The sequence below is a fragment of the Brassica oleracea genome, chromosome C9 (assembly GCF_000695525.1).
Source record: "Brassica oleracea var. oleracea cultivar TO1000 chromosome C9, BOL, whole genome shotgun sequence".
NCBI classification, from domain to species: domain Eukaryota; kingdom Viridiplantae; phylum Streptophyta; class Magnoliopsida; order Brassicales; family Brassicaceae; genus Brassica; species Brassica oleracea.
In genome coordinates, this window is record NC_027756.1 from 13,388,187 (window position 1) to 13,399,117 (window position 10,931).

At 34.7% G+C, this 10,931-nt stretch overlaps 3 protein-coding genes and 1 pseudogene across 3 annotated transcripts in view; 1 reads left to right on the plus strand and 3 right to left on the minus strand.

Moving 5' to 3' along the window:
- Positions 1-722: 722 nt before the first annotated feature.
- LOC106317153 lies at positions 723-1,074 on the plus strand. The gene has a single exon (XM_013755009.1). The coding sequence runs from the start codon at positions 735-737 to the stop codon at positions 918-920; it is 186 nt and encodes a 61-aa protein (XP_013610463.1). The 5' UTR covers positions 723-734; the 3' UTR covers positions 921-1,074.
- Positions 1,075-3,159: 2,085 nt separating this feature from the next.
- On the minus strand, positions 3,160-5,080 carry LOC106313973. Its single transcript, XM_013751916.1, has one exon. The coding sequence runs from the start codon at positions 4,774-4,776 to the stop codon at positions 3,454-3,456; it is 1,323 nt and encodes a 440-aa protein (XP_013607370.1). The 5' UTR covers positions 4,777-5,080; the 3' UTR covers positions 3,160-3,453.
- A 2,383-nt stretch (positions 5,081-7,463) lies between these two features.
- LOC106319446 lies at positions 7,464-8,923 on the minus strand (annotated as a pseudogene).
- Positions 8,924-10,381: 1,458 nt separating this feature from the next.
- Positions 10,382-10,931, minus strand: part of LOC106314364 — a 2,145-nt gene continuing 1,595 nt past the window's right edge. Inside the window, exon 4 of the mRNA XM_013752243.1 lies at positions 10,382-10,816. Within this exon, the coding sequence (XP_013607697.1) occupies positions 10,382-10,816 (435 nt within the window). The remainder of the gene's footprint in view (positions 10,817-10,931) is intronic.

Genomic DNA, 10,931 nt, shown 5'->3' on the forward strand with positions numbered 1-10,931 from the left:
TTCCGACGCCAACGGCTAGTTCGTCGGAATTTTCTCAGAATTTTTAAGATCCCCAACGGCTCTCTAACGGTTATATTATATCCTCGGAATTCATCGGTTTTTTCCGAGGAATACATTTTTTCTCGGTATTCCATAAGAATATTCCGACGGATTGATATTTCCTCGGAATTCCGTCGGTATATTCCGAAGAAACCAAATTTTGTGTTTCCTCGGAATATCTTCGGAAATTTCTCGGGATATTCCGAGGATTTCATTTTCCGTCGGAATGTCCGTCAGAATACCGCTGTTTTCTTGTAGTGGGAATGAGACATTAAGTTGCCTTAATCTCGACCTACACCTTATAGCTAAATATTCCAAACAACGTTTGCTTTGCAAGTCGGAAACGAACAAACTTTGAGTTGGTTAAGTGTATCCAAAGACTATCCAAAACATATATTTCTACAAATTATTAAATCTAAAGATTTCAACCCCGAACAAAAAGGGACAACCTATCTAAATACTTTACAGTTTTTTATAAAACAAAAGAACAACACATCTACTATTAATCTAGTAGTCTCCATTCTCCCCACATTATCACTCATTTTGCTTAACCAAAATTGTCTTTCCTCTCCAAAGAAGACCTCTCAACTCATTAAAGGTATGTATCTCTAGATTATTACTTTTCTTTGATTAATTGAAGATTTTTGATATGATGTTTGAACTAAGATGGTTGACCATTTAGGTTGTGAAAAGATATGACAAGTGAAGCACCAAGTTGGGCGGATCAATGGGGAACCGGAGGGATCGGAGAGATGCCGGAGGAAGATAACACCAAAAGTGCCGGCGGTAAGAAGTCCGGCACGACCAAAGCCAAGATTATTGACTTCATAAGTTTCAAGTGGATGAAGAATCTTGTGCACAAGAAGAAGACAAAAGACTAATTCTTAAAAATGAAAAGAAGGCAACATTTTCTATGTACCCTTTTCCTTCTGAAGATATCAAAATCTGTCATTGTATTTGTTTGTTTTCATGTCGAGTTTCATGTGAATTATGTATGGTGCATCCCACGATTGAATGTTTTTTTTTGTTTTGTTATATATGACATGGCTCAAACTATTCTTCAAATTAAAATGTTATATTTTCAAAACAGGCAGGCTGCATTTATAACTTTTTTTTGTTTTATTTTCTCAAAATTGTTTTTTTAAAAGGCTCATTATATTTTAACCCAGCTTTTTTAACATATGTAAATGTGAAAAACTCTGAACTACAAAAGGGCCAAATTCAAAACAACATAAAACTAGCTGAGATTCTGCACCTTATGCGGACTAATACCCAATGAGTTATAAATTTAATGTTATTATTGTATTTATATAAATTATTAAATTTGATAAAATTATTAAATTAATATTTTATTCGCTAAGATTTTTATTGGGATTTAACCAAATCTTAATTGATTGTTGTGTGAACTTTATTTTTCTTATTTTTTATGAATGATTCTTCCTTCATATTGAAAATATCAATTTCCATTTCATTGAATACACATATTGACTTTCGGGAAGTTTCTTTCAAAATTGTAGAAGGGTGATATTTGTCTATTTTTGTTTGTTTTGACTATAGTTAAGAAGTTTTAGAGTTTTTATGTCAAATTCATAGTTTTAAAATTGAATTTATATAACCATGATGATACAAGGATTATGAAGGCATAAAGGCAGAAACTACAGATAGGTATAAAAGACGAAGTTAATATCGCTATAAGTTATTTGATCAAAAAAAATTGATCAAAAAAAATATCGCTATAAGTTGTAAGAGAATGAGTCGGGATATTATTTATTATCTTGGTGAAACATAAGTCGATTCTACGGATTTTTTACTTTATCAAAATAGATATTTTAAATGGAGATATTTTTAGTTTTCATGTATATTGTATCAATCAAGATTTTACAATCTCCTTCACCATAATTGATCTGAATCCCATATTCCATGCGTGTGTCATCAATAAACTTTTAGACTCAACTTCCAGTTATGTGCTTGAGAAACTTGTTTTTTTTTAACCCCAATAAGGAGGTTGTCTTTCGTAGTTGTGTATTGTCCATCCACCTCTTACAGTCTTGTATCTTTGTTGACATCGAAATTGCATTTAGCAAAGTCCTCAAGAGGGTGTAATGAACGGTTCTCGAGATTTTGATTTGAGGTGTATGTCTATTGTTGATCCTTATAGAGGCTCATTGGTCCAAGTCTTGGAATGCTTCTAATCATTTCGTACATCAGCAATTGTGTGTCGTGCATTCAAAAAGAAGAGTTCATTTTAAATAATAATAAATAATATAATATCAAATATTTATGTGGACTATACATTATAATTATTATAAATTTCAAAAATGTTTATTATTAAAATATATAAATATTATAAAGAATATTTATTAAAATTATTAAAAACTATTGATTATCCCTAAATCAAAAAACTGACAAATAAATAAAACTAATTCGTAAATAATATTATAGAAAAATGTATTTATATTTTAGTGACATGAAAAGAAATAATAGCTCACTTTTAAATAATAATAAATAGGATAATATCAAATATTTATGTGAACTATACATTGTAATTATTACAATTTTTTCAAAACTGTTTATTATTAAAATATATAAGTATTATGAAAAAATACTTATTAAAATTATTAAAACTTGATTATTTCTAAATTATGGAGAAACTGAAAAATAAACAAAACTAATTATTAAATAATATTACAGAAAATATATGGCATGCAAGAAAGATAATTCATTTTTAAATAATAATAAATAATATAATATAAAATATTTATGTGGATTATACGTGTCATTATCATAAAAGTATTAAAAGTTTCAATATTGAGTTATATAAATATTATAAAACTTTTATTAAAATTATTAGGACTGTTAATTATTCCTAAAATCACAAAAAACCCTTACAAATAAACAAACTTTAATAAATTATATAAATATTATAAAACTATTTATTAAAATTGTTAGGACTATTAATTACTTTTAAAATTATGAAGAATATGATATGACAATTAAGCAAAATCAGTTCTCAAACGATAATATAGATACTAGAAAGCAATATAAAGAACTTCCCCATAGTCATAAATAGCTTATATACATGAAACACCAAGACTAGACAAGTATAAACAAAAGCAAAAGTGTTTTCACCACTTTAAGTCATGTTGAGAAGAGAAACCCATCTTCATCTTTGTTCTCAGTCTCATCATAGATTGCAGACATCATTGAAGCTACCAAAACATCAAAATGACTTAAAAGATGAAGAACATTCCTGTTAAAAGATTTCAGTTTCAGGTTTTCACAAGTTAGAACTTGTTCCTTCCCTCTGTCAGATTGCCTCTATAGTAAGGATACAAGATCAAAAAACGAAGATTACAAAAGATTCACCATGAATCTATCTAAAACCTAACGGAAAAATAAAACCCTTAACGTTGCTCATTGTTCTAGGCATGCCTTATGAACTCTGGTGAAGATGGCCATCAACTCAGCCACAAGCCCCTTGTCATTATGCTTCCTCACATACCTTCTTAAAAACATCTTATCTGTACATGCCAAGACAGAACACACTGAAGGAAGTTCACTCCCAAGCAATCCTTTAGACATGAGAGCTTTGATAACGCTACACCTTGGCACCATCCTCTTCCCCATGCTATATGAAAACACCTGAGGGTGCGAAACCACGGCTTCTAATGACCAATCCATCTCCTCCACCAAAAACTCAGTCTTCTTCTTAACCGTCTCTGCAGAAAACCCAATGCACACAGGATACCTCTTGATCATCATAGCAAACTCACCGTTGCTGAACCCCAGCCCTAGAAACGTCTCAATGGAGCTGGCAATGTTCTGCTCTGAAACGCGTAAGAACTGTGGATTCTTCTTCAACAATGCCACAACCTCTTCATCAGTCAGACCACACTTCTTCAATGTCTCAAAGGTCTGAGTTACCTTCTTCACCGAGAACTTCAGAGAGTTAGGCCATTTCTTGAACATGTCCCACACATCCTCAACAGAAAAGCCTAGCCTTTTATAGACATCTACTTTCTCTTCTACTGTTCTGTCGCTAAGCTGGTAAACAACGTGCAGAGCTTGGACAAACTTTGAGGTTGTAGGATCAAACCCTTTCTCAACAACCTTCTTGAGCGATTCTTGAAACCTCTCTTTCCCGCAAACAGGTTGGTAACGAGAGACAAGCAAGTGAAACAACGACCTCTGAGGCACGCCTAACTCTCTCAAAGCCGTTACGTTTCTGATCTTATTCTCAAGATTCCCCTGTGGCAAAGAAGAATGAGACAACACTTGGCACTTGTGTATAACATCTCTGACGAAGTCATAGTAGACACTGAGAGTCTTGTCGCCTCTTTTACCCAAGAGTTTAGGAACCGTGGAGACGATCTCTGTGAACTCGGAGGTTGAAGCTCCTTTCATTGAATGCAAGAACTTAAGCTTGGGAGCGAGGGAGTTCTCAGCGTCTAGTAGAAGCAGTTTGGGGTAGTCTGTGATGATGGTGGAGATCTGAGACTCTGTGAATCCGTAGCTTCTGAAAAGAGTAAGAACTGAATCTGGGTTGATGCCCTGGTCCTCGAAGCTGACTTTCTTTGAGATGGACTCTGCGAGTTTTGTGGTGAAACCCAGAGATTCAATGAGGTAAGTAGAGACTGTAAAGTTTTGACCTTTTCGACTCAGAGTTGTAGCAGAGGAGAATACGAGCTTCTCTAACTCAGTATTAGACCTCTTTACATGGAGTATCAGAGAATACATGATTCTTAAATCTCAAAGAAGAGAAGAAGAAGAAGACTCACACTCAACGTTCAGCACCATCTTCTCCGTTTTAGGACTTGACTCGCCAAAGCCCAAAGGTCCCAACTTTGGTCGGAGAAGAGAACCAGAAAGAAACGACTTTTAGGGTTTAAATCTTGGCCGGTCAGCAAAACTGATTTCATTGGTTTAATTGGTTCATTAGTTTGTATAGTAACGGAGATGCTCTCAAAAGCTATGAAGAAAATTGCATTCTTCTTTTTGGTAATGCCTCTAGCAGCTTTTGGGTGATGAGCACATCATGTCTGTGTTACAATGATCATCGGCTAAAGTCACTCTTTTTTTTCTAATCTATAATACCTCTTCCTCCTACTCTTTTAAATGACATTAGGTGTTATATTAATCACTTTAGAAATGAACAATCAAAGAAACAAACAAAGTTTCTATTAAACAAGATTCAGCCTTTTGGTCTGGTGGTATAGGAACCTCGGCTGAGGTGTCCGCCATCACGAGTTCGAGCTCCGGCCACAGCGGATTTAACATCCATTCCGTTGGGGTGCTGGACCTCTTACGGGGATAGTTGGGAATGTGGCTGCCCAGATATCAGAATTACCAAAAAAAAAAAAAAGATTCAGCCTTTTTCTACTGTTTTATACCCTGCTGCAGGAGATGCATAGAGAAAGAATAGCTCGCTAACTGATGATTGTTAGGCTACAAAAACAAAGAGAAGGAACACAGGTTGGATCCGAATCAAATTGAGATTACCAAACGGGTTTCAGACATTCATAAACAGTTAGGCATCTAAAGATTCATCTAGGCATGGGTCTTCGGATCGGGTTCGGGCCGGTTCCTTTCGGGTCCGGGTCTTTTCGGGTCCTAAATATTTAGACCCAATAGGTACTTAGAAATTTTCGGTTCGGGTTCGGGTCGGTTCTTCTCGGGTCCGGATCGGTTCGGATCTATAATTAAAATACCCATCAAATACTCGTAATTTTTCGGGTTCATATCGGGTCCGGGTCGGGTTCGGGTATTTAGGATCTGAAAAGGACATGATATACTCAATTCCATCAACTTTAGTTGAATATTTGTCATATATATCTAAAATTTTACAAAACAAAATGAAACTATTAATAATTAAAATAAAACATTTTAAAACTCTAAATTTTACATTTTAAAGCTTTATATTACTTTAAAAATGTTCAAAAATAATAACAAATGTTGTTAACAAAAGATATTTCAACTAAATCATAAAATAATATATATAAAATAGAACACAAAAACATCATAATTTTAGATATACATGTTTTTAAGTCGGGTACAAATCGGTTCTTATCGGGTCGGGTCTATTCGGGTCTGGGTCTATTCGGGTCCTGGTCTATTCGGGTCGGTTCCTTTTCGGTTCCGGTTCTTTCGGGTAAAAAAAGTTTAGAAACCAGGACTTTAGGAACCTTGCACACTGTTATATGATTAATATGGGCTCAACCTAACAGGGTTAGCCCTAACCCTGCAAACTCATTTGTAACCCTAACCCTCATTTTTTAAATAGGGTATAAACAGGGTTACCCTAATAGGACCAGGGTTTAAATTCTAATCATTTTATTTTGATTCACACAAATGTTATACAATATTTAATAATGTTTTTCACCAAAAAAAACTTTAAGTCGAGTTTTCTCGCCAAAAACTAAACAACGAAATTTTCCGTCGAAACCGCAAAATCGAGTTTTCAACTAAAACAACAAAATCGAGTTTTCCCTCCAAAAATGCAAAATTGAGTTTTTCGTCAAAACTTCAAAATCGAGTTTTTCCCGCCAAAAAATCAAAATCGAGTATTTCGCCAAAACCTCAAAATAGAATTTTCCCGTGAAAACGTAAAATTAAGTTTTTTCTGGAAAACCCGTAAAACTCAATTTCATGGTTTTGGCGGAAAAACTCGATTTGCCGGTTTTGGAGGAAAAACTCGATATTGCGGTTTTAGTTTTGGCGGGAAAACTCGATTTTGCGGTTTTGGCGGGAAAACCCGATTTGCCGATTTCGGCGAAAAACTCGTTTTTGCTGTTTCAGCGGGAAAACGTGATTTTGTAGTTTTGGCGGGAAAACTCGATTTTGCGGTTTTGAGGGGAAAAACTAGATTTTGCGGTTTCGACGAGAAAACTTGATTTTGCTATTTCGGTGAGAAAACGCGATTTTACAGTTTGGCGGGAAAACTCGATTTGCCGGTTTTGGCGGAAAAACTCGATTTGACGGTTTTGACGGGAAAACTCGATTTTGCGGTTTTGGCGGGAAAACTTGATTTTGTGGTTTTGGTGGAAAAACTCAAATTAGGTTTTGGCGAAAAAAAACACACAATTTTTGTTTTATGGCGGAAAAACTTTATTCTTAGTTGTGGAGCAAAAACTCGATTTTGCGATTTTTTGAGAAAAAACTTTTGATTTTGATGCTCAACAAATTGGAGGAAAGAATCATATCATATCTTAATTTTTCTAGTTTTATCTTTAAAATTTAAAAACAAAAATAAATGAAATATAGGTAACCCTGGTACCAACCCTAACTCTTGATTATAATAGGGTTAAAATAGGGTGGATTAAAATAGAGCTGGACTTATAATAAACAAAATAGAGTTGGGCCCTAGCCCTGCAGTTAACATCCCTAGATATATCTGATTAGTGAGTGAAAACACCCTCCTCTCAGCACATATACTTGTCAAATATTTATTTATTTTTATATAAAAGATGCACTTCTATGTTTCCTATATAGTCAGCATCAAAAGATCCACAGATGAATCTGAAAAACAAGCAAGCATTAAAGTTGCTCATTTAGTTGAAACAGGACCTCTGAAAATACCCATCAACTCAGCCACAAGCTGCTCATCAACATCATGCTTCATCACATACCTTTCTAAAAACATGTCATTGGTACAATACAAGACAGAAGATACTGAAGGGAGTTCACTTCCAAGCAATCCTTTAGTCATGAGAGCTTTGATTACATTACACCTCCGGACAATCCTCTTCTCTATGCTCAGTCCAAGCACCACAGGCTTTGAAACCACAGCCTTTATCGGCCAATTCATCTCCTTCACCAAAAACTCAGTCTTCTTCTTCACCATCTCAACAGATAACCCAAGGCTAATTCTTGACAATCATCACAAACTCATCTCTGCTGAATCCTAGCTCTAGAAATGTTTCAACGGAGTCAGCTATATTCTTGTCCGAGTATTTCAGGAAGTTTGGACGCTTCTTGAAGATTGCCCATACGTCGTTCACTGAAAAGCCTAGCCTTTTATAGACTTTTGCTTCAATTGTTCTGTCGCTGAATGCGTAAACTACGCGCAGAGCTTCGACAAAACTAAGGGTTGTAGGATCAAAACCCATCTCAAGGACCTTCTTGAGTGACTCTTCAAACTTGTCTTTCCCACATACAAGCTGGGCATGGGAATCATGGGATGCTAACAATGAGAACAACAAGTTCTGAGGCATCCCTAATTCTCTCAGAACTGATATGTTCCTAATCTTGTTCTCCTGTTTAATACCCCTTGGCAGCAAATAAGAAGAAGGAGACAGCTTCTTGAACTTGTAACTCTTGTCAGCTTCTATGATATCTTTGACGAAATCATAGTATACGCTTAAAGCTTTGTCCTTTTTGGAAACCAGGACTTTAGAAACCTTTGGAGAGAACCTCAGCGAGCTCAGAGGTTGAAGCTCCTCTTGATTTTAAAAACTTAAGCTTGGGACCAAGACAAGTCTCAGAATCTGCGATAAGAACGTGTGGGTAACCTGTGATGATGGTGGAGATCTGAGAATCTGTGAACCCAAGAGTACTAAAGAGATTCAGAACAGAATCTGGGTTACACTTGTCGTTAAAGCTGACCCTCCTCGAGATTGCTTCTGCGAGTTTTGTGGTGAAACCCAATGATTCAACGAGGTAAGTAGAGACTGTAAAGTTGTGACCTTTTCGACTCACAGTTGCAGCAGAAGAGAAAGGATATGCACTTTGCACAATGTTCACTGCGAATCTCGAATGAAGCAGTTTCTGCAACTCGATTAGCCACCTTCTTCCATGGAGTATCAGAGAAGCCATGATGACAACAACGTAAAGCAACCAGAAACTTCGAGAGAAACCGAATCCCTAGTTTCAATTGTGAATCCTCATCAACAACATAATGAAATATTCAAATATCACTAAGATTAGGTAGGTATATTCTCGCCTTTTTTTTTTAATAATAGATGACATTTTTAAATTATACATATAGATTGAATAAAATAAATTATTTATATTATTGAATAATATAATATTAATAGTTAATAAATTGTACATAGAAATTAAAAACATCATCAAAATGTCTACGAACATGTTTGTAAATTTGAGTGTGTTCATTGAAAAAGCATATTTCATTGTGATAATGTGATTCAAACAGAGAAACTTAACCTTCAAAATAGCTTTTCCGGTTCCAACTGCAATAGGATGATGTAGAATAGATGTTTATGAGTCTACCCAGTAGGACTACAAGGGAAAGACCACAAGCATTTTTTCTAAAACTTGGCATATTTTATGTACCAGGTGTTTCTCTGCACATGGAAATAAAAAATTTAAAATTTAAATTATATTTAATATTTTCTAATTTTTGAATTTTATTATTTTTTTATAATAATTAATTATAATTATAACTTAATTATATGCAAAAATAAGATAAAATAAATAATACTTTTAGTATATATATGTATATATTTAAAATTATAATCTTGAAATTTTTTTATTATTTTCTTTTGGTTAAAATATGCTAAGTTAAATTTTATAAAATTAATAAAAAAATGGTTAGGTATATAATTATCCAAACGTATAATTAAATAATATTTCTAAAATGTATAGATATTTAAAAATGGTATTGAGATTAGAAATTTTTTTAAACTACATAAAATTTTAAAGAATTATGTTAGTAATAAAAATATATAATTAAATAATATTTGAAAATTTTAATTATTATTATATTTCTATTTTTATTATTATATTTATTATTATATTAATAATGATCTATAAATTATTACATTTTTTTGAACGATTATAAATTATTACCATATTTTAAAATACTTACCAAAAATAAATCTATGTCATAATTTGCTTCACAGCATGTCATATTTGTTAATGTGTTATGTCATCATTTTTCGTCCAAAATTAATGTGGTGATGACATGGCAAAATGACTTCTCAAATAATGTATTTTCTCAAATAATGTATAGGGAATTTTTTTACTAAAGTACTATATATTAATAATTTATTTTTAAAAGGTTGGTTTCTTCAAGTTTTTTGGATGGACTGGAAGTTGGTGCTTGGTGTGCTTCCCATCAGGGCTGGCACTCATGTCCATAAGTTTACAGAATGTGCTCTCTCAGTATCGGAAAAGGAGTTCCAACTACAGATTTAAACAGTTTAGAGAAAACAGTTCAGGTCCGGATCTTATTGAGAAGCCTAACATTCTTCTCATCTTGTTGTGAGTATGTAATGCAGTCAGAGCTTTGATTACATTACACCTTGGCACAGTCCAAATGCCTGAGGATACAAAAACCACAGCCTTTGAAGGCCAATTCATAATGTAATTTGGTTACTCTCTACCCTCACCACTCGCGCAGATTCCCGAAATGCTTGTTGGACTTTGCAATCATCTCGGTCTCGACCCTCACCCTTTCCTTCGTGACCTCGTAAATCCGCGAATCCCTAAGGCGGTCCAGTTCTTTCTTGTGCTCCACGGCCTTGGCTCCTATCTCCTCCATAAGATTGGCCTTGTGCAGCTCCAGAGCCTCGATGGTAGAACGAACAACGGAAAGCTCCTCTTCAGCTGCGTCGGCTCTCTTCTTCTGAGCTTTCCTCCGAGCAACCGCGCAATCCCTCTTCTCAGCCATCCTCTCGAACTCCTCCTGCCAGTCCGCCTTCCTTCGACGGAGGAGTCTGCTCTTACTCACCACCGTCTTCTTCAGCTTCTCTGACTCAGCAAGCGCTTCCTTCAGCGCAGAGTCATATTTCTCGATGACGAAGTTCGAAACCCCATCACACTTCGAGACACAAAAACCAAAGAATTTAACAAATGAAACAAGTACGTAATAGAAGGAATGAAAGAACCGAAGCAAAATCTTACCAACAACTTGGTGCGAGCGGCGTCAACATACT